Source organism: Denticeps clupeoides, chromosome 17 (assembly GCF_900700375.1).
Source record: "Denticeps clupeoides chromosome 17, fDenClu1.1, whole genome shotgun sequence".
NCBI lineage: Eukaryota > Metazoa > Chordata > Actinopteri > Clupeiformes > Denticipitidae > Denticeps > Denticeps clupeoides.
The window spans coordinates 10,653,046-10,676,742 of record NC_041723.1 but is presented as its reverse complement, the minus strand read 5'-3'; the positions used below and the strand labels follow the sequence as shown (position 1 = coordinate 10,676,742).

General features: G+C 42.8%; 3 protein-coding genes across 15 annotated transcripts; 2 read left to right on the top strand and 1 right to left on the bottom strand.

Annotated features, from left to right (window-relative positions):
- The first annotated feature begins 1,878 nt into the window (after nt 1-1,878).
- Nucleotides 1,879-8,120, top strand: LOC114766675 (uncharacterized). Its single transcript, XM_028957734.1, has 4 exons — nt 1,879-2,709; nt 3,400-3,443; nt 3,530-3,600; nt 3,786-8,120. The coding sequence occupies exons 1-4, from the start codon at nt 1,898-1,900 to the stop codon at nt 7,371-7,373; spliced, it is 4,515 nt and encodes a 1,504-aa protein (XP_028813567.1). The 5' UTR covers nt 1,879-1,897; the 3' UTR covers nt 7,374-8,120.
- An 8-nt stretch (nt 8,121-8,128) lies between these two features.
- LOC114766676 (bromodomain-containing protein 1-like) lies at nt 8,129-17,212 on the bottom strand. 4 transcript variants are annotated; one of them, XM_028957737.1, is made up of 12 exons: nt 16,892-17,212; nt 14,004-15,361; nt 13,302-13,458; nt 13,070-13,201; nt 12,728-12,856; nt 12,100-12,412; nt 11,569-11,832; nt 10,893-11,375; nt 10,404-10,524; nt 10,150-10,280; nt 9,468-9,628; nt 8,129-9,369 (listed from the first exon to the last, which is right to left on the bottom strand). In XM_028957737.1, exons 2-12 carry the CDS (start codon nt 15,350-15,352, stop codon nt 9,355-9,357), a joined length of 3,255 nt encoding a protein of 1,084 aa, XP_028813570.1. In that variant the 5' UTR covers nt 15,353-15,361; nt 16,892-17,212; the 3' UTR covers nt 8,129-9,354. The 4 variants fall into 4 exon arrangements, with proteins under 4 accessions (XP_028813570.1, XP_028813572.1, XP_028813568.1 ...); XM_028957739.1 differs by having other exon boundaries at nt 17,096-17,200; XM_028957735.1 differs by lacking the exon at nt 16,892-17,212 and adding an exon at nt 16,328-16,428.
- On the top strand, nt 13,293-23,485 carry acot19 (acyl-CoA thioesterase 19). 10 transcript variants are annotated; one of them, XM_028957748.1, is made up of 12 exons: nt 17,599-17,705; nt 18,365-18,531; nt 18,641-18,837; nt 18,990-19,089; nt 19,173-19,363; nt 19,494-19,663; nt 20,633-20,752; nt 21,015-21,097; nt 21,426-21,519; nt 21,631-21,711; nt 21,799-21,937; nt 23,089-23,485. In XM_028957748.1, exons 3-12 carry the CDS (start codon nt 18,642-18,644, stop codon nt 23,208-23,210), a joined length of 1,296 nt encoding a protein of 431 aa, XP_028813581.1. In that variant the 5' UTR covers nt 17,599-17,705; nt 18,365-18,531; nt 18,641; the 3' UTR covers nt 23,211-23,485. The 10 variants fall into 10 exon arrangements, with proteins under 10 accessions (XP_028813579.1, XP_028813576.1, XP_028813581.1 ...); XM_028957746.1 differs by lacking the exons at nt 17,599-17,705; nt 23,089-23,485 and adding an exon at nt 13,293-13,388 and having other exon boundaries at nt 18,441-18,531; nt 21,799-22,175; XM_028957743.1 differs by lacking the exons at nt 17,599-17,705; nt 23,089-23,485 and adding an exon at nt 13,325-13,388 and having other exon boundaries at nt 21,799-22,175.
- The last annotated feature ends 212 nt before the right edge of the window (nt 23,486-23,697 follow it).

Genomic DNA, 23,697 nt, shown 5'->3' with positions numbered 1-23,697 from the left:
GTACATGTACCACAATTTACTTACGGTATAACACACATACACACACAATCACCGTACCTCTCCAGTATGGTTTCCTGATTGTGGTCGAAGGTGCAGATGATGTAAGTGTAAGTATTCCAGATGTTTCTTATACAGCTCTTGGAGATGTTGCTGCTGGAGAGAGCAGAACACTTTGTTGTCATACGTACGAAACACGTCAAGGGCCACGTGTATCACAACGACACAAAAAACACATACCTAGAGCAGAGAAGGGAGGAACACACAAGCAAATATTCCTTTAAACTACATTTAACTGTTCCTCTGAAAATGAAACTAGCGTGATTAGAGATGACTATGTATGATACCTGCCAGAGAAGAAGCACTTGCTTCATCTGCAGGAACCAGCGAAGCATCTGAAGAAGGAGGTCAGCGTCCACCATGATTCCTAATCCAAACACATGTGCAACATAAGCACACTAAGGTTCTTGTATAACAATCATTTTATTTAGTTAATGCATAAATTAACACAAATAATTGCACATCAGAATAAACCAAAAAAATCACATTATTTCCTGAATATTCACAGTAAGTCATTTACACATTGTGATACAAACAATGATTTAGAAAGACAGAACTTTAATATAAAGTTGCAATGGATTCCATAAAAGGGTGGTAGTAGCCTAGTGATTAACACACTCACCTATGGAACAGAAAACCCAACTTACTACTATTGAGTTCCTGAGTAAGACACTTAACCCTGAGTGTCTCTGGGGGGGACTGTCCCTGTAACTACTGATTGTAAGCCGCACCGGATAAAGGCATCTGAAAAATGCTGTAAAAACTACAGATAAGTAAAAACTTTGTTTTTCCTACCTGGATGTGAGGATGAGCGTCTGAGATGTGCACTATGAAACAAAAAGAGGACAACTTCTACCTGTCTCCCTCCCTCCTTCCGAAGACGCTTGTCATTCCGTGCATCACAGTCAGACCCACTCAAGTGGCTGAGCTTCTTAGAATGTTTGATCTGAAAATCTTTTCAACAGACATAATAGACATTTGTGGTTTTGAAGTTGCCTGTCTAATTGTTAAGATTCATTTCACTGTTATAATGCACCTGACTGGTCTGGTTTTGGATGCAGGGTGCATTTTATTTTACAATACCAGTACACCTAAATGCAATTCCTGTTCTGATTCAGGTTTTTTTTTTTTTTTTTTAAAGCACATCTAAATGTTGTGCTTTCAGCGGGGACAGTTTCAGACACGAGGATTTCCAAGATTTCGTCTCTTTGACTTGGATCAACAGTCACACTTCGTCCTCACCAGGATCTCAGTGGCAGCTGCTGGTGTCGACACACTGATGGTCAGACAATTAAATGTGTGTGCTACATTAAGTACCTGATTGCTTTTGCTGATCAAGACAAAGTGAACGTTAATTTCAGCGTAGTTTCATACAGGTATACGGCGAGACAGAATTGCAGGGCTTGGTGTACAGAGTAAGCAGCATACACATATTGCAAATATGTCAAGACACACTGAGAGCAGTGCAATAAAAAAAAAAAAAAAAAAAAAGAAAATGTGAAGAGGAACCCTGATGATTCTTTCTGCCCACTGCAGTCACAACACTTTCAACTGTCCCTCTGTAAAACGATGAGGATGGGTGCCACAGTGTGTGTGTCTATCTCAATCTCTATTTGTCCATTAATAACCTGAAATCAGGTTATCAAGAATCGAATGTTAAATGATGTATATAGGTTGCATTGAGCTCTACTTTGAACTAGGCCATAGGATGATATTTACCGTGTTCTGAATTTAGACTGCATAGCAGAAGTCTTCAGGGCTATTTATAGCCCCTGTTACACTGTGCTCTGTAACTTGATTCTGTCTGTTAAGTCAGAACAGGTTGAATGTCAGCGGCTAAATGCTCCATGAATACCCTCACTTTGTCAGAGAGAAGCCAATGGAGCTGACTGGAGAACAACGGCAGGTTAGGTTCCCCAGCTTTTTGGTCCCTCCAGAAAGCTGCTTTTGGGATGAGGATGAAGAAGAGGAAGTGAGAGGAGTGAAACCCAAATCTTCACCCGTGCCGACGAGGAGGAATTCTGACTCATTAGACAATTTTGAGCTCCTGCCTCCATCATCGAACAGAAAAGTGTCCTTTGCTGATGCCTTTGGCTTTAGTCTGGTGTCTGTGAAGGAGTTTGCTGGGTGGGACATCCCAACTCCAACTATTGTCCTGCCAGTGTTGGACTTCAGAGACAAAGATGAGTATTTCCTTTCATCTCTGTTCACCACAACATGGTCAGCAGAGGAGCTGGCAAAGAAGGTCGAGGAACAAAAACTGGAACTGGAGAGTATTGAAATCCTCCCCGGGACCACGACACTGAGGGGGGTGGTCCGGGTGCTGAACGTCTGCTACAGTAAGACGGTGTACATCCGGGTCTCTCTAGACCAGTGGCTCAGTCATTTTGATCTTCTGGCCGAGTACGCGCCTGGATGTGGTGACGGGAACACAGAATGCTTTTCTTTCAAATACACCATAGTGCCTTCGTTCTCAGTGAACGGGACTCGCGTGGACTTCTGTCTACGATGTGAAACCGAGGTGGGCACTTTCTGGGCAAACAATGGTGGGCAAAATTATGTGTTGTTTTGTCATCAGAAAGTGAAGGAGCCACAAGAAAAAACATGCACCGAAGAGGTCAGGAGCAGGAAAAGTTGCCTTAAAACTGCAAGGTGAGGGTGGAGTCACTGTGTTCTTTTGTAAATTGTGCAAAATTGTAAATTGTGCTAAATAATCTACGGTGGTATGTCTACTGGTATGGGTATTATTCACAGTTTACCAACATATATTCATATCGTAACATACTATAAGACAAAATAATACTTATTTCCGCTTAACAGACGAACCAGAAATCAAGGTAGAACCATTGTAGAACCATGTATGAACCGAGTACGAGCTGTTGTCATGTGCAACTCTGTGCAAGGCATTTCATATTAGTTTCCAACATTAATAAACCTTTGCCTTGTAACAACAGCAACAACATCAGATTATCAGATAATTTTTTAAACACCCAATGCAGAGTGCGTCTTGAACAAATAAATGCATGTAGAAGATCTTCGCACCAAGATAATTTGAGCTCAGGGGTGTCACTCGCACATTTCCATTCTCCTTCTGCGCTGCTTTCAGCACCTCCTTCCTATCACAGAAATGTTTTCCAGCAGGCAGCAGCAGTGTTCCACTTCTATGTTCCACACCCCTGCTTCACACCCAGTTACTGCTGTCATTGAACATGACTAATCACAATGAATTTGAATGCTGTCAATTAATTACTTGACAGCATTCAAACTGTAATGAATTTTTTACATAAAGCCTGATAAAAAAAACTGTTAATAAATATAAATTCAACTCATTTCATTTTAAAGCCAAAGCACAGTTCCAACAACAAGCCACCAGGATGGAATCAAAGGTAGTGATAGCCTTTATTGCTCTTTATCATGTATTATTGTGGAGTTACATAATATATCATTTCCTAAAATGGACAACGCTTTTTAGGCAAGGAGCCCCTAGACACCCCAGAGGATCATTTCACAGAAACACATCAAGATGTGAATAACCGAGTACAGGTGAAATTTTTATATATATATACACTGCAATTACAAGGCACTATCAATATTGATATTAATAATGCAATAATTTAAACAAACATTACAAAGAAAAATGATTTTTTAAAAATTGGGTTTATTATTGAGATAGCAAGCATTCCAGTGCTATTTGATCATGGATCACCAAATCTTTTTCTTTGCAACAGGATGAAAATAGAAAAAATTTCTACCGAAGAAGACAAAGAAGAGCTGCAAGGTTGGCACAGGTGCAAGATTATTTTTCCAACAGGGACTATGAGACCCAAAATACAGAGGACAGTCTAACGGCTTATCAAGATGATGCGATGTCACCAGCCAAAGAAGAAACAGAGTCCGCTTCAAATATAAATTCAAATTCTTCACTCATCAGTTCTGTTACATCAATTCCACAAATTCAAATGAATGAAACGTGCCACAATTTAATTACTGATTCAAGAGAAGATTTTGCATCTGCTCAAATGTCGGATTCAGTGGAAATCCTAGAAAATTCAGCAAAGAATCAACTTTTTACAGGACCTGTCGGACAGACAGTTCATAGAATTTCAGGTGCTAACAGTAAGCATTCCACTGTGCACACAAGTAGTGGGAAGACTGTAAGCATTCACAAGATGGCTTTAGAACAAGACAAGAACAAGACACAGGAAGACCATGAAATAGGAGATAAAGGATCTGACATTGACACCTTTGCACTGGAACCGTATGCCAGTCATAACACCGCATTTACATTTGAGACTTTCGTGGCACCACTTTACCAACAGCTGTTTGGCAGAATGAAAAATGAAATGAAAGCTCCTGCTGAGAAGAGGTGCTTAGAAGATGCCCAGAAATGCGGAACACTGAATTCTTCAAATGCTCTGCACAGCACCATTAACATTTGGCCTGCGACGTGTCTCTCTAGGAAGAACAGTTCTGATGGAACATCTAAAGATATTCCAGTGACCGAAGAGGAATTCCAGGAGTTAGTTCCACAAGATGACATCACTCTGCAAGATGACATACAACAGGCTTTCACCCCAGTGTCCGATTCTCGTCAACAGTCTTTGTCAGAGATCGAGCCTCTAAGAAAGCATGATGTAACTCTGTGTCACACACCACTCTTAGAAGAGGGAGAGGAAATAGTTGGGCAGAGTTCTACATTGAGCCAACAGGCATTGCTAAATGTGATGGCTGTGCATTCACCAACTTCCCTGAGCCATGGTCAATTCCAGGTTGAAGTTGTGGGGGACAAAACGCTCATTCATTCTCAAAGAAAAGAAGACACAACACCAATGCAGCAACAAACTCAAGAACACACATGTAGCCAGACCCAGACCCTCATGGGTTCAACAGTAATGCAGACTGAAATCCCAAGTGGTCCAACAGACACCCAAACACCAGATGGCATATTTGAACCGCTAAAAATTTCAACAGAGGACACAACATGTCTGCATTCCCAAACACTAGAGAAGACAACTGAAATCCAGGCCCAATTTAAAGACGACACACCTCTCATTCGGGGACCAAATTCAGAGGACATATCTATTCTGCCTCAAAGACAAGAAGACATGGATATTACAGCAGAAAATCAAGCTGAAGCATCATTCATCCACACTCCATCAGCAGAGGACCTATCACCTATCCAAATAGCAGAAGTCAGAGAATGTAACATGGCTCAAACTCAAGAAGACACATCATTTTCAGAGGGTACACCAGCCATTCAGTCTCAAACATGCATTCAGACACAAAATCCAGAGGACAGAAGACTCCTTCAGTCCAATGATGAAGATAAACATAGTCTTTTCCAGTACCCAATTCCAGAGCAAATTAAAATATCCCCTACGAATACTCAAATTCAAGAGGACAAAGCATTCACCCAGAGACCAGTACTACCATATATGGCTCCTATCCAGACCCTAATTCCAAAGGGCATGATGCTCAGTCAGATCGAAAGTAAAGAAGGAACACACGTCTTCCAGACCAAATTTTCCCGGAATACATCATTCACTGAAATTCCAGACAACGACCAGCTCACCAATAAACAAAGTCAAGAAGATGTATTGCTTATACATACCCACAATCTGGACGTTACAGATGCAACAGTCATACCAGCAAAAGACAACTCGGCAATACTAGTCCAGACTCATATTACTGAGGACACAAAACCTGCCAGTGACTCAATTCCAGATGGTCTAGCATGTATGGACACACAGTTTCCAAAAGACACAACTATCCAGATCCATTCACCAGAAAGTGCACCGTCCATTCAGACCAAAATAAAAGGGGACAAAGACGTCCAGGACTCCATTTCAAAGAGCCCATTGACAATCTCGAAGACCCAAATTCTGCTACACATGCCGGTATTTAGAGAGAACACTGGATGTAGTCAGGACATAAATCCAGGGGCCACAAAAGTCCCATTAGAAAAAGCTGTGGACAATGCATTCAACCAGTCCAGAACTCAAGGCCACCCTGAAATTCTGAAGGATCCTGAAGAGGCACAAACAAAAAAATGTGAAAATGATACGCCTTTCTTGGAAGCAGACATGTCTGGCTATACATTTAGCCAAACTCTTGGGAATATGTTATTCCCAAATAATGCATCTAAAGCATCAGAAGATGTAGAATTCCAACATGAACCAACAGTGAGCCAGAGTCCAGAAAAGCTGCCAGAAGTTTTGGAGGACACAGCACTCTTCACAACTACAGACTTACATGACACTCGCACAAACATGACCCACATTCTTGAAAAAGCGAAACTGGTGCGGTGTTCCCAAATTCCAGAAGATGCTCATGAGTTGCATGAAACAACCATTAACTCAAACAATGTACTCTTGTTGGAGACTACGAAACTGAGGGAAGAGCTTGAGGGGTTCGAGAAGGTTCGAGATGCGGATGATAAAAGAAAAATATCCTCTGATTCATTGAAAAGCTACATTAATGATGAGAACATCCCAACACAAACAATTAAGGGAGACCAAGAAGATGAGAGGCCAGAGTACATAATTGAGAAAGATTATGAAACACTAAATAACTATGGTAGAACACACTTTATAGAGGAAGAAGAAAATAAGGAAAAGGATGGAAGAGAAGATACGGAGGAGCGAGTTGGGAATTGCATGGGTTATATTGTAAATGATGATATCTCAGATGGAGTTACTGAACAGCTGCCAGTTGTTCAGGATGTGTTATTAGACCCCATGTTGGAGGGATTATATATAAATAATGACCATACAGTTGAGAAGGATGATGCAGGTGCCTGTAGTGTTGTTCCAGAAGAAGATCAGGAGCACCAACGGGGCACAAAAGCAGTAAGAGATGAGGCACCAGTCAACTCTGACAGCAGCTCCACATCGTCTTTGTCAGACGATGAAATGGAACTCTACATGCACGCTTTAAAGGCAGCACAGTCAACTGGACATGCTGGTGGTGGAAACCAAGAAAAACCATCCTACTTCAATAAGAAACGTCCTTCTGTAAGCAGAGGACAGGCGTTGCCATCCATCACTGAATCTCTGGAAGAGGACCATCAAACGGCAGAACAAAAGAGCCAACAAAGCACAAACCAACAGCCTCCTCCTGCCAATACTCCAGGAATTCTTGTACAGCAAGACAACTTCTCTTTTAATGGATCAAGGACCTTTATCCTTTCGCTGCTGTTTGTGATTTTTTTGGTCATCGCTCACTTCTGTGACTTTTTAGCTTGTGTAGCTCTTTATCTGTTTTCCATCTACTGGCTTTGTAGTCACAGTGACCCAGTGGGTAAACATAAAGGATAGGAAATCAATCCCACATGCCCTACTTTTAAATATGCAGAGAAATAGTCCACAAAATGATCTCTTTTGTCTTTGATGGTCATGCTGTGGTGCCACAAGGGTCTGTGAGGATACTGGAGGTCATCTATCTGTGGCATCTGTGCCCTTTAGACAAGTATAGACAGGACAGCGAGTGGCACAGCTGCAGCAGCTCATCGGTGAGAAAGCTTAGTTCAGGGGCTTAGCACAACCTTTAAACTGCACAGAGGAGCATGGTGATATGTGAAGACCTTCTGCGAACGAAAAGCATTGTAATTGGATTGTAGTATTAGTTTACTTACTGTATGAAGGATGAGCATTTATTGAACATTATAATGAAATGGTGAGGTCACAACATACAATGGGCAGAAATAACAATGAAAAAAAATAACAGGACTAGTGGACCAGATCTAATCTCAACATGATGGGCTGAAGAGTGACAAAAGCAGGAAAGTTCCAACAAAAATAATACCTAAACTCACTGATGGCCAGGCACTGCTTTATGGTCACTGTTGCATGTTTGTTATTTTTGAAGTTCATATTGTACCTATGAATGGTGAACAAGATAAAAAATACATTGGTTGCGCTGGTGACCTACGATTCACATGAAAAGACACAACTCATGGTTCAAAGTTTGCTCTACTCCAGACCTAGTGTCAAATATGTGTACCAACAGGGTCACCAGTTACAGTAAAATGGAAAATGTGAGAAATAAAGCAGAAAGGAAACGAAGCCACAACTTTTCCTTTTTGTACAAAATGTATTAAACAAAATACCACCTGCAAACCAGGATACAGAATTTGATGCAGAAATTCACAGATTTGAAAGTCAAACAGTCCAGATCTATATCTATGACTAACAGACATCAATTAGTGCCAACATTCTCTCAATATTTAGTAATGGATATATTTTATACAATAAAATCTATCAGGTTTATATCATTCTAGAATTTAAAAGTAGAGGTCCCTGCAATTAAAATATTGAGTGAGAAAAAGTATAACCGCACACAGAAAGTATATACATAAATCTATTCCTGGAAGGCAGCAATATTTTTGCTGGTTTTTGCTGTTTTCTCCTACTGGAACCATAAATGGAAAACAAAAGGAAAAAAAATGGAGAAGTGATGTTAAGAAAGAGAAACATACCACATGCGTACATACACACCTGAACAAATTGATAATGGTGCCTTGATACTGCCAACATCCTGGTTTTGAAAATTTGTATATCTTCTTTTTGAAATAATGCTGTGAGCAGTGAAATACAGTTACACATCTAACTTCATAGGAACACACAAAAATCACACATTTAAAACATTTCTGTAAAAATATAAAAAAAAAATAAAAAAAACATAAAAAAAAAAATGTTAATGCCATCTGAGTATACATACTCAATCTTAATAACTTAAGTTTAAAAAAAAAAAAAAAAAAAAAAAAGGTGAAAAATGTTTAAAACAGTATTTTAGCCCCATTTGAGTTTTGCATTTGTGGCTGAAACAATTGCACAGATGATAGCACCAGTAAGAACACAAAACATATGGGTGTGAAACCCACTTGAGTGTACAGAATAAATATTAAGAGAGATGTAACATACAGTACCAAAAGCAATGGAAATAAATTAGTGTTTGTTGAATCAGAGGTTATTTACATACTGATAAATATGTAGATGCTGCCAGGAAGGTGGAGAGGGGAGTGCATGTTACCATGTTCGACACATTCACAACAGGAAACTGAAAAGGGAGGCATTGGGGATGCTGGAAAAAGCACAACTGGCCTGGCCTCGCCACCATAGCAAAACACACTCTGGGTGTGTGTCACCTGAGAGAGCCCATGAGTGAGTCTCATGAAAGCCTGAGTCACTCGAGTTGCATAGACTTGTCCAGGACCCAGTTCTGGTGGTTCGGGGCACGATCACAGGCCAACTAAGTGATGTGGTTTCCACGGATTTATTCAGCCAGAGCAACATGTTTTTAGGAAGCCATTGCCTAGAAAAAAAGAGATGCACTTTTAAAAAAACTGAATACTTTTGTTTTAGATATACAGAAATGACAGACTACAGTGATCAAAGAATTAAACCCCTTACCAACTGTGTTTGCTGCCGAAGAAGAGGGCGAGGAAGCGTATCTCCACGGACATCTACAGAGTCGCTCCTCCGGCCGGAAGCCCGTCCAGGAGGAGACTGAGACTGATGGACCCGTCGCTGAGATGGCAGTCTACACAAAGCATCTTGGGCCCCATGATCTGCTAAGATTCCAATTCATATGTAGACAGTAAACACAATTGAGCACACAAAATTAGAATGTGGTGAAATATATCACAATGTACCTTGACTTTTAATAACACCTTTGAAACACCATATTGCTTTTTCTCCCTCTCAAAGTGCATCTGATAAAGTGGTCTAGACTACATTTCAGGTGTAGACAAAAAAATGGGTTTACCAGTAGATGGCAGCAAATGCGTTTAAGTAAGCAGGTCGTGTCAGATTGGTAAAAAAATCTTTATTTGCTTAAATGAAACGCACATACAAAACGATCCAGCCTAAACTGACCTTATTAACTTAAATAATGCTAAGCGCCTACTTTATCACTGCCAGTTTCTATATGAAAACGTGATTTGCTAGAAAGAAAAAAAAATATCATATTCTGATCAACATTCCTCTCACTGACTGGGCATTTTCCAGTGAACTCCATCTTCAGATAATGACATGATGCACTCACACACAATCTCTTCATAAACCGGTGGGGTCATATGAGCAGAAAACTCACCCGCTGTAATTTTGCCTGGTCTGGTCAAGCGCTCGTTCTCTATACAAGTCATCAGTCCATTCTTGTCATCCAGTGTTTTCCGCCGTGCCACTGTCTGCTTCACTTTTCCACACTTTGGCAGAGTGATTGTACTGCACATGGAAATGAAAACATTCCAGTTATTTCTTAAGCATGCAGAAGCGCATGCAAAAACACGTCAAAAACTGTTCATAAAGTCTTGGAGGCCCTCGCCATTTACAAATTCGAAGCCTTACCTAGTTGTACAAAGCTCACTGGTGTCAGAAGAGATGCTAGACTCTGACACACACCGGCGCCGTGGCTCCACTGCTCTGCCGTGGCCCTTCTTCTGCTTCACAATGCAGCCATTAGTCTGACCTGCATAAAAAACAAACCAAAAACACATACTTACAGTCAGTTGATTTAACGCTGTGACCAGTAGCAAATTAAACCTGTGTCTGTTTTCATCACGTTCTGAAATGTATTGCATATGGATACAATGAGTGAAAAATATAAACCAATCATCTCATAAAACTAAAACGCAAAAATAATGTAGTTTTTATAAATGTACATTCACTATGCATGGTTTAGCATCTCCAATGTAATTTAATGCATAACTATAATAAGTAAAACAACAGTAGTAGTAATTAGAGGAAAATATATTAATATATTTATCATACACCTGTAGCCTGGAAGAAATATTTAACAAATTTTGATACGAATTATAGCATCTTTCTTGAATTTACCTATGTCTAATCGCTTAACGGGAGACTCGCCATCATCAGCCTGACTGTCGCCACTGATGCTACGGGTCCGCTTCCTAGACTGGAAAAGGGTTTCTAGTCTTGGAATGACCACTGACAGGAAAGTTTTGGTACCAAGTTGCGGGCACTCGGACTGGGCGTCGCCCAGGTTAGGGGTCTTTTGCGGGCTGACGCTCTTAGACTTGCGGAAAAGGACAGAGGTCCGTCGGTTGATGGTACAGGAAGGCTCTGTGATTGTTGAGGTGGCCACAACACCCAGGTCCTTGTTGGAGAGCAGCAGGTTTGAGGGGTGCCCGTTGGGCACTGAGGTATCGGTCCCGTCTCCGTTAAATTGCACCCGCTTGGGGTGCTTGTCGTGAGTGGGCTCTACTGGTTTCAGCGTAGGCGGCTCAGAATGACTGACTGAGTTCATAACCAAAGGAGACGAGTCAGATGGCTCCAGTTTTGGTGGCAACATCTTATCTCCTGAAACACACACAATCATGACGAGGATCAAACAAATCAAATAATGACGACAACTCAGTTACTAAAAGCATTAAATCATTAATTCATTACCCAAGTCCCTTATCTTAATGAAATATGGTCTTTGGCTGCAAAGGTAACAGTCTCCACATTTATGTGACAAGCAAATACAAGCACAGATATTCAAAGAATGTACCTTCTTCCTCCGTGAGCAGCTCAGGTGGGGGAAGGAGCTGCGGCTCCTCCTCAGCTTTGATTTCCTCGCAACATACCGGCTGGCTATTCACGCCAGTCATCCCTGTTCGCACGTCGCTAATGGCTTTCTTCAGCAGCTTGAGCCGCTTGCTGCGCGAGGGGCTCGATTTCATGGCCGTGACCAAGTCCAGCTTCTCCAGTAGCTCCTTCAGCTGATCCTCCAGAGACATGTCTTTCCGGGATGATGGGTTCAGTATTCGATCCACTGAAAGCCACAATAAAAGGGGATTTAGCAAGAATTCGCAAAGTAAAGGAATGCAAAAATGGATTAAAAATGGCATGTTTGAGAACGTGTCCAGATCAGGATAACATTGAATAATAGTTGGTGAAAAACATTCATGCCTGAAGTCAGGTAGCTGTAGATAGAGTGATGAGCTGAATCTTTATCTGCACAAGCTAAATGTGAAACTTTCCTTATTGGAGGAATAATAGCTGGATGCAACTGGGCTGGTATGCTAAAAAAAATCATCACCTTCATCCCAGGAGACGTCAGGCAGGGGCTCCACATCTGGAGCATCAGGGAGATGAATTCCACTGGGGAAATCAAACCCCATCTGTTCGGCATGCCGTCGGGCCTTCCTGATGATGGTTCCACCGCTGTCACGCATGCGTACACCAATGCGGTGGTAGAAAGTGTCCTTGGCATTGTACTTCATGCAGTTAGAGATGACGAGATTAAAGTCATCCTCGAACTCGTCTAGGTTCTTGTAACCATGGGCATCTATACGTTTCCTCATGGTGGAAAAGTCCATCGGATGTTGTATATGATCCAAATAGTCAGGAACCTGAAACCAGAAACAATGAAAGGTTTTCAAGAACAAAATCACAAACAAGCACAGTGGAAGAAGCTCATATTCTCTCTCAAGGATGTCATAAAAAATAAAAGGGAGAAGAAGAGGAGCTGTGACAGTCCCCCTCTGGGTTAAGTGTCTTGCTCAGGGACACAATGGTAGTAAGTCGCTCTGGATATGGGCGTCTGATAAATGCCGTAAAGATATGCAACAGTCGTAGCATAGCATGCGCTGAAGGGTCTCAAATCTGAAATCTACAGCTTAACCGACAGAAACAACGCAGAGATGGATGGAGACGGAAAAACGTACCTCTTTGACGCTAACAGGCTGCGTAAAGACCTTGTACTGGTCCTTCTCCTTCAGCTGCTCCAGAAGGGCTCTCAGGAAGATGGTGAACGGGGTGAGCTGCATCTCCAACACAGACTGCTGAAGTTTCATCTACACAGACAGAGCAGAGGCGACGCCGTTAACACTCGCTTACTTCGCGGCAAGAGGGGCGCACACTTCAGGATTGGCCAAAAGGAAGCAGACAGGTGAGGCGCAGCGGATGAACGGGGGAGACATTTTTACAGATCTAACATTTCATGCCTCTGAAAGCACAAACAGTTATCAGGAATCTCAGGAGACAGACGGTTGAAGGTGAGCCATTACTTCGTCTCGTTTCAGCTTCTCTCGTTTGCGGATCAGCTCGAGTAACAGGCGCGCCCGCTCCAGGTTGTGGCGAAGGCGGTGCCAGTCCTTCAGCCGTTCCTTGAGCGCGTAGCAGGTGTTCTCGCCCCGGTCCTGACAATTGAAATAATAATAATAAAAAAAGAAATTCAAAACCAGCCAATTAACAGCAAGCAACTGGTTCCTTTTTCATTTCTTAACAATTCGAACTGACCGGCTCGTCCGTTTTCTGAGACAGGACGGTGGTGTGCAGACGCCTGATGAGCGGGACACCGTTCCTGGACTGCCTCTTCAGCATCCAGTAAGTCAGAACTCGCTCCACAAACAGCTTCTTCTTCTGGATGGATACCTGGTTTAAAATGGTGTTGAAGCTGAAAGACCAAGAAAAGAGTCAATAGATACAACAAACCCAGAAAAATATGACATGCGTTTTTTTAGTTAATTATTTAATATATGCAAGCAAATCTTCCTAAACGCTTAACAATAGTGGGTTATGAGGAATAAAGGATAGAAAAAAAATAAAAAAATCTAAATGTTTAGGAAGCAAGGGTTGGAATTATGAATATAAACCTTTAAAAGTCGCACAGCATTCAACGGAAAATGCATTTGCGTTGTGACAAAACAAGGTTTTTCTCCGGAGGATAAAAATCTCAAACCAGCAATAAAAGGAAGGAAGCTTACTAATGAATAAGAGGAACCTGGTCACACTGTGCTAGGTTTACGCAACACCAACCCGCCAGCCACTAAACCACAAGTCCCAGGGGAGTGTGGGAGATGTGGGACGTTGTTTAATCTCTGTGTCTCGAGGGAAAAGACAAAGACAAAAGGACCAAACTTCCAGTAGAGAAGCGTTCTGCCTAATCTAGAAGATTATCTTCTACGCAAGAGCGAAATGATCGAAAGCCGCAATGTTCACCTTTTGGATGATATACTAGGCACAGTAGGAGGTGGGACAGCCGCCGTGGGTTCAGGCACCGCTTTTTTGCTCTTTTTCTTTTGCAAGACCTTCGCTCTCTTCCCAGATTTCTGCTCGTTCTTTTGATTATTTTTGGACTTTGGGTCATCGTAGATCGTGAGCGGCCTTCTGGTGCAGCCGCTGGGCGTGTGCGCGCCGCAGAACGCCGTCTTCTTCACGGAAAACGTGCTGCTGCCAGTGTCCGTCACCTCCTTGACTGGCTCCATTTTCATGTAGAGCCCGGCTTTCTGGGCACAGCTGACGTGGAAGGCGGTGTAGCAGTTGGCCTTGTGACACTGGATGCAGGCCCCCGCGCCCCTCTCCTTGCAGAGGTAGCACGTGAGTTTCCAGCGTGCTGGTGGGATGTTGGCCACGCCATCAATGGGCTCAATAAAAACCGTATTGGAGAAACCGACCTCCGGCACCCAGAGAGCACAGACCACATGACCCCATCGGTCATCATCCGTCCTCTTAAGGGCGCCTCCTTTGTTAGGGCAAAAGACGCAATCGGCCGGCTGCGAGGGCGACTGCAAACAGTGGCGGCAAAGCCACTGACCCTCAGGGATGTAGGGCACGCCGTAGCACTCCTGGTGCACTGCCAGGTTGCACATGTCACAGAAGAGGATGACATTGCTGTTCTGACACTCGCCATCCATGCATATGCAGCAAACCGCGTCCTCGTCAATCAGCGTATGGGGGTCCCCGTTACCCTGGCTCTCAAAGAAAGACTCTTTCTCAAAACGGTCCATGAGGAACTCAAAAACGTTCTGCGAGACCTGGCTGAAACCTTCCGTCTTCCTCTTTTCATTTACCAGGTCTAACCAAGCGTAGTCCTCCTCGTCCATGTCATACTCGACCTCTTCGTCGAGCTCTTCGGACGTCTTCTCCTCGTAGTTGTAGTAGGTCGAGGGTCTGCGCGGGACAGCCGGGAGGTTGTATTCTACACTGCGTATCTTGGGCTCAGGCAGAGCGCTGGCCTGCGGGGGCGTCCCGTGCACAGCGGACAGAGCGGCATTCTTCTTCTGCTGGTTGTTCTTCAGCCGCACGGAGCGCACCAACACCTGCACCGGCTTCTCGCTGTTCTCTTTGTTGCTGTTGCACTCCATGATCTCTTGGGCCGTTGGGTCATCGTCACAGATGACATCCAGCTTGTCGTAGATGCTGAGCCTGTGAACCCGCCCGTCAAGCTCTATCTCCACCATCCGCTGCGCCTCAGCATAAGTCAGAGTCTCTCTGTTACGTGAGGGTTTGATGGGGGATGAAGGCCTTTGCTGTGTGGGCGCACGATGCTGACGTGACTTCTTTTTCATTTTGAGCACCTAGGAAAATTACGGAAGAGGGAGAGTATAAGTAATACTAACATACACGTTTGAACTTTAACTTAAAGAAGCTCATAGGTGCTAGAATGATCTGGACAATCAGCTACTGTCTGACAATCAGCTACTTGATATGAAACATACATTTACGGCATTTATCAGATGCCCTTATCCAGAGCGACTTGCAATCAGTAGTTACAGGGACAGTCCCCCCCCCAGAACAACTTAGGGTTAAGTGTCTTGCTCAGGGACACAATGGTAGTAAGTGGGGTTTGAACCTTGGTCTTCTGGTTCATAGGCGAGTGGTGTTAACCTACTACCATCCTACATGGTAAGTACACGTGTGTATTGGCAAGGATCTCATGATACAATATGCATTACGATACGATTATGACAATATTTTGTAATACTGTACATATTGCGATACTCTATAGTTCACTGATTTATTTATAAATTTGAAAACAGAGCTGATATACAAGATGCTGTGTACGATCTGGGTGAATCACATTACATTAATAATTGAACTAACTCAGAACTGAATTTTGGACAATTTGTAAACAAAAATAATGATATTTGACGTCCCTGCATTGACACAACATCATGCGAAATAACGCAATAACACCCCCCACGAAGAAGACGACCACAAAGCCACTTACTTACTGTCCCTGAGCAAGACACTTAACCCCGAGTTGCTCCAGGGGGACTGTCCCTGTAACTATTGACAGTTGCTCAGGATAACGGCGTCTGCTAAATGCCATAAATGTAAATGTTCAACAAGAGTAACCCTGACACCCCGTACAACGATCCCTGCACGCCTGAAGCTTTAAAGCGGTACGACTGGTTTAACGTCTGGTGTTTACCCTTCGTAACCGAACGTGCACACCTGCTTTACTTCCTTAGGAATGGAAATGCATTCATTCAACTAAGACAAACTTCACACTTGGTTACAGGCAGGACGGTTATTCTCACCAATGACAGGCAAACAGCAAACTCATTACAAAAAATTGTAATTTCATGTCTAAAACTACATAAAGTTACAAAGTGCATTAGTTTACTTATTAGAGCTCTAAATTACAATGCAAACACACAGGTACAGTAAAAAGAGGAAAAATAAATTCTAGTCCTTAAAAAGTCTGCTTAAATGGGCGTGTCTTCGCGGTCCGGTTCTCATGGCAATGGGCGTGGTTAACCTCCATAAGCCTCCGTAGTATCTCCACAAGAACTGATTAGCTTGGCAAATAATTCCATTTAAAACTAAACCTCGTGTGGTCCTTGTCGCAAACGTTTTCCAATATTCTAGCAACTTGTTTCTCGCCAAGAGCAATTTAGCATATCGGCTATTTAGCCACAGAGCCTGCTAACTAGTAAATCAACATGGCGCCCAGAGAATCAGAGCACAAAATTGACCAACTGGGCAAAACTGCCCACATAAAAGTACAACCAATAACCAGCACATTCGGGTTATCGAGCGAACACGATAAACATTAACATCACGTTCAAATGATTGTTTAAAAAAAAACACGACGACCATACCTTAAGGGTTCAGGGATATTTTAAGAGAGAAACGCCAAGAAGCGAGTCACGGCGCTGTGGGGCCTTCAAAACAACACGATTACCGCATCCGACGGTGGCTCCTCGGGCTTTCAGCTTGGATTCTGGCGAATTAGGCGGAGGATCCAGGACGACCGCCGGTTTCCAACGTCTACCCTTTAATATAACGTTAAAAGCACCATTTACCCTGAACAGCGACTCCAGCCTTTAGCAGCGGACACTTGCTAGCACACAAGCTAACTGGCTAACACTTTTCTCTAGAAACAACAATGCGGCAGAGCCAGAATCAGGTGAGGGACACAATACGTTGTACTTCCGGGTAAAATGGAAACGTCCGTCAAAATAAGAGATGTTGGACGTATTTCAGAAACAAAGTAACATTTGACTGTAAATAAATGCACCCTTCGCAGTGAATTGTAGTGCTTATTTATCACTGTAAAATGCTGCATAGAAAACCGTCTGTCAATAGTTTGATCTATATAAAACATTTATACAAAATTAATTCTCCCAATTACAAAGTTCACCGTATTGGTTTAAGTTATTTTAGATTTTGTTACGTAATAAAACTTGTGAAAGTTCGTGTGGTTTCGCATCAGTCTGGACAGTCACACAACGGATCCCGTGGCGTGCCTATCGGATTTCCAACCCTGCGTCCCCTGCCTCGGGACTCTTATTTTGGAATCCGCCCACGGATGGGGACGTGAACAGGAGTAAATAGGACGCTGCGCCGGCCCGCAGAGCCCGAAAGGCCACGCCGCGCAGTGGGACTGTCGTTCGTTCCCCTCGGCGGTCGCCAGTAGGTGAAGTTAGAACGTAATCGCCCTATTTTCTGTGCCTACATTTAAACTCACAGTTCGTTTAGGGCCAAATGAAGAATAGATGCTGGTGGCGCAACGTTGTTTTTTTACTGACCATTTACTTACCTACAGTAACGTGTAGGTTTAGTGGACTTTATAAGAGCAAATTAGATGGAACATTTTATTACAACAGGCCGGCAATGTATAAATGCTCTTTCAAAATCAAGTATACTTAATACATTTAAGCGCAATGTAAATTTGAGAGCAATTCACCCATTAGTTTTCTAATGTGCATCGTTTAACCTGTTCAGCAGAGTGTGCTGTCATTTATTTCGATCTATTTTTCGTAACGTAATTCACATATTTCAAAATCCTTTTTTTAAGAACTTGCACTTTGAATTTGAACTGTTTAGTAACCAAACCAGTGTCAATATCAATATTATAGTCTAGATATTGATTATATCACTCACACTTATTATCTAAAACCACTTAGTCTGTATCAGGGTTTGCATCTTATATGTTGAGCTACGTGGCACTGTGATTAGGTGGTAAATGGCTTTGCGTAACATGTAAGCTTCACAGATCAGTTTTCTGTCCGTGGCAAAAATTTTTCAGTGAACCTTTATTTTGACACAGTCACGCTTCTGTGTTTTGGCAGTGGGCGGCTCTGAGCGGAAGGCCGGGGGTTTTTCTGATTGGCTGAACACCTCAATATCCCCACCTATTGTTTCTAGAGAAACGCCCACCTGACGGTACCAAGGAGCGCCACCGGTCAGCCACTGGACTGTAACGAACTGTGACGGAAACTGCAGAACTGTCGCACAGGTACTTGGATAGGTCTTTTTTTGGGGGGGATCCTGCTTTTCGTACTGTTGTAAATGATGTAAAGTTCACCATGAGACAGCTGCAATCAAGTCAGTGTTTGTGTTCCCAGAATGTCTGGAAGGCAGCCGTGCCCCGTCCTGTCGGTCCACCCGACCCGCGCCCTGGTAGATGAGGGGTTTGCAGTCATGGTGGAGATGTTGCCTCCTGGCTTTGCAGTGACACTTCGGGCTCTGATCCATTCTGAGGACAACGACTTTTGGGAGGCATATGGACACTATGTTAGTGACGACACTGGATGTGTTAAAGGTCTATCACGGTCATTCACCCTCTTCTGCTCTGGTTTCTTTTGCCTTTGTAGATCCCCTAAACACTGTTAATGTTCATAGTTAAAATGGATACCTGCATGAAGCATAAAAAGTAAAGTAAATGTTGCGTATTAATGTTCGCTTTCTTTCTAGCTGCCGAACACTCCAGCCTCGGTGGCTCTTACGATGGTGTTGAGCCCATGGGTTTACTGTGGAGCATGAAACCGGTACCGGGGAGCAGAACCGGCCTCAGGTGCAGACTCGCGGGGTGAACCGCAGTGGGAGACGCTGTAATTGTTCTTGCTGTGGGAATTGCGCTGTCTGTGTTTGTGTCAGGTTACGGAAGAAGGATGTCCGCACACCACTGAATGTCCAAATCTTACTCTATAAAGGCCACATGAGCGATGGATTTCAGGACGGGAATGTCCTGGCCTCAGTTGCTGTCGAGCGCTGGTACTTGGCACCGGGGGTCCGGAGGATCTGTACAGCAGAAAACGGTCTGAACGGGACCCTCTTCTTACCACCAGGTAACCCAGGGTGACAGAAAAGCAGCGTAGTTCATTCAAATCCGACTGTTTTTAATGCTGCGCACGCTCCGCTGCAATACGTTAATAAGCCCTCAAGGGCGTCCTCCTTCAGCCCTCTATTCCCTTTGAGGTCCCGGACCATTTCCTGCCGTGCTGGATCTGTGGGGAGGCGGAGGAGGTCTGGTGGAATACCGCTCCGCCCTCCTGGCCTCACATGGCTATGCCTCCCTGTCCTTGGAATACATGAACCCGAGAATAATCGGCGGCACGACGCAGTTCGTGGGAAATGATTACTTTGAGGTAACTCTGGAATTTGATTGCAGACCCATAATATTTGTTATTGTGCAAATCAGTGATCCAGTTAAAAATTGTGGTGAGGGCGTTACTTTTTGAAACACTGGGCCTAAATGCAACATGCTCTTCGTCTCTAGGTACATAGGAATCTTAAAATGAGAAGAAATTAGGAACTTTTTTGTGTGTTTTTTTTTTAGACACACAAATGTCATTTAAGACTCTTAGAGAACAGCCTATGTTATCAGTATTTTTCCCCTGTGCCACATTCAGATATAATTCACACAGGACATTTACAGCATTTATCAGGCGCCCTTGTCCAGAGAGACTTACAATCAGTAGTTACAGGGACAGTCCCCCCCTGGAGCAACTTAGGGTTAAGTGTCTTGCTCAGGGACACAATGGTAGTAAGTCGGGTTTGAACCTGGGTCTTCTGGTTCATAGGCGAGTGTGTTACCCGCTAGGCTACTACCACCACATATATGCATAAAAGCTTGGAATCTTTTGGCAAGGATTGAAGAAGATTTGATAGGATTACATATTTCATAAAAATTGTTTTAGGCACAACACATTCATGCTGCAGACCTCCTTACAATTTATAATTGATAATATAAAGCAAAACTAAAGCATATTTTCTTCTATATTGGAAAGGTCTAAATTTCAGGTAATTATGTATCTATTTGAGTGGACCAAGAGAAGTATAGAAATGAAAATGTTTGTTTAAAACTACCAGTAGTTCTATGGCATTCTGTAAAATGTGCAAGAGGGCATATTCCTCCAGTTCCACTGGGTCCAAATTTCATAGTCATTACATCTTTATGACATTCTGTAAAGCATTAGTGTCATGTGACACATTAACCAAAAATATGACACCATACCATGAGAGATACTTCTTACTTCTTTATTTCTTGGTTAGGCCTCGCAGACGTGCTAAACTGCAGGTACAGCGTGTGAAATTTCTGTTTCTGCTCCTCTCAGGCTGCATTTAACATGCTGAAAGACCACCCCCTAGTGTGTGCTGAGAGGATCGCAGTCATGGGGCTCTCATTTGGAGCATCTGTGGCACTGGGGCTGACTGTTAACTCGCCAGTTGTTGAGGTATTTGACAACCAATGACAACTGTTGTTGATATTATTATAAATGACATCAACAACAACAATAATAATTTATAAATTAAACATGATCACATGGTAGAACGTATTTACATGTTTACGCACACAGAAATAATTAAAGATGTAAAAGCTGTCTCCAGACAGCGGCATAGGATTTTTGGTGAAACAGCATGTTCCATAGCGGGACATTATTTCTGTCATCGCTGCCCACTGCCCACAATCACTTTCACTTTCCAACTTGATCTCAGCCCAGATGCTTGGTGTGTGTAAGTGCAAGTCACATCGGCCCTGTTAAAGGATCGCTGTCTGACGTCTTTGCAGAAATCAGCAAGTAGGTGACATTGCTGTCTGATAATTTTACCTTTTTAAATTCCTTTTGCATGAAGTGCACAGCACTGTTCAAAGCCCTGATTAAAGCCATTCCCCTGATCAGAAAAAAACGATAACTAAATAAATTATAGTAAACACACTGGGCCTACAAAACATTCCTTTGTAGAGAGCTTTGCATGTATAAAAGAGGCAATATTTGCGATATTTATCCTGAATTGTGTTTTTAAGGTAGTATAGTAATTGTGCACATTGCCTTGCGTAAATGACATAATCTCCAGTGCCTTTCAAAATAGCATGTGTCTGATGTAGTCTAACACTGCTTTCTTCAGGAATTCTAACAACACTCGCTATGATGAAGAGAACAGGGTCATCTGGCGCGACCTCCTGCTGCCCATTCCAGATGACCCTTCCAAGAAAACTGATGTGCGTTCTCATGGTTTCATTTCAAATCTGATTACATATGGTGGAGCGCAGCACTGCCATGAATGTTCTCTCTGTCTTCATTTGAGTGATACCATTGATTTCATTCTTTAGGTTGGCCGCCTAAAATGCCCTTTATTGTTAATTGTGGGAGAAGACGATCAGAACTGGCCAGCTTCTGAGTCCGCAGAGGACGTGAGTCCTTCAGTCAGCTGAGATGATACATCTTGTGGATTTGGAAATTGGCCATGACCGCTGCATACATCTGAATTTTTTCCCCAGATAAAACAGATGATGGAGAGAGCCGGAAACAGCCACCTGCTCACTGTTCTGTCGTACCCTGACACCGGCCACCTCATTGAGCCCCCTTACAGTCCGCACACCCGCTCCAGCAACTTCATGAGTCAACAGAGGGCCAAGGGTGAGATTTTTTTCTTTTATTCTTTCACCAAGTGTTCACTGCACTGTTACAAAAATAATCTCTGTTCTGTGCACTTTGTCTTATTTAGAATGATGAAAATTTCCCCCAGTGTAGTTTTAGGTTTAATCTTTTGCAATGAAAACACATCTCTTCACAGAGATATCTTCTCATAGTCTTCCTAACTATACAGAATGAAAAACGAAACACCAGAATATACACACACACACACACACACACACAGTACAGGCCAAAAGTTTGGACAAACCTTCTCTATTAATGTGTTTTCTTTATTTTTATTGGAGTTATATACATAACAAAAAAGGTGAAATAACTGAAAACATGTTTTATATTCTAGTTTCTTTGCTCTGATTACTGCTTTACACACTCTTGGCATTCTCTCGATGAGCTTCAAGAGGTTTTCCAACAGTCTTGAAGGACTTCACAGAGGTGTTTAGCCTGTTCTGTGAGGTATAAGTGCTTGCGCTTCTGCACAGTGATCCCTGTACACCACTGCCAGGTGTACTGGCTTTTCTGCCATCCGAACCCATGAGGCATAAATCAGGAAAGATTTAAAGCCAATAAGTCAAAGTGTTCTCGACTGCAAGATATCAAGTTTTTTTTACAGCATTTGTGCAGCGGATACGTACGTGGTAATCTATCACTGGTCTGAACGAGGCAGTGTAGATGTTCATCAGCGAGTGTCTGTTCCTCCAGGCCTGCCCAGATATGCAAATGCTTAATTAAAACATTAAAACCTTTGCTGGAAGAAAAATGCTGTAAAGGCAACAGAGGATGCCGAATGCCAAGAGCACTGTCACATTTACATTATCATTCAAGGCGTGTAGCAGATGCTCTTCTCCAGAGCGGCTTACAATCAGTAGTTACAGGGACAGTCCCCCTGGAGACACTCAGGGTTATGTGTCTGGCTCAGGGACACAAGTGGGGTTTGATGAGTGAAGAATTTACATGAGGCTAAACCAGCCTGATCCAAAAAGAAGTTTTGTTTATGAGCTTTGCATATTTCACCCTGTTCTATACTATATCTGGATTATTGAAATAAGTCAAATTGCAGAAGTAAACATATGAAATGTATTTGAATTTGGCTCAGATCATGACATCTCAGTTGTTGAAACTGCTACATGCTTTTGCAGTTATTGTTCTCTGGGGAGGTCACACGGTGCCTCATAGCAAGGCTCAAGAGGACGCCTGGGAGAAGACCCTGGCCTTTCTGCAGGAACATCTTTATGGCACCAGCCTCGGAGCAGCAAGCTAAACATCGGAGTCAACTGTGTTGTTAATGTGAACAGTTTCATGTCAGCAGATGTTCTTTAAAATGTTCTGGAGTCGCTCTTCCAACACATGTAAAATTCCGAGATGTGCCTTTTAACTGTAATAAGACTTTTATATAATACTTTTTAAAATTTCATTGTTAACACATATTAAATTAATTCTTAATACATACTAACTTCCAATTAACACATACCTTTGTGTATCTATGTACTAAAATAACAGAAATAAAGAAGATTCTATAGTACCCATGGCAATAAATCATTGTATCTCAATTACTGAGTACTATTTGGGGAAAAACGACTGTGAAAACTGTTTAGCATAATGGCAGCAGTGGGATTTGAACCCACACCTCCAGATGAGACCAGAGCCTAAATCCAGCGCCTTAGACCTCTTGGCCGCACTACGTGCCTGGAGGCTGTTTGAAGGCGCCGCCTTGCGCTTGATACTTCAGCGTTCAGTAACTCTCGGGC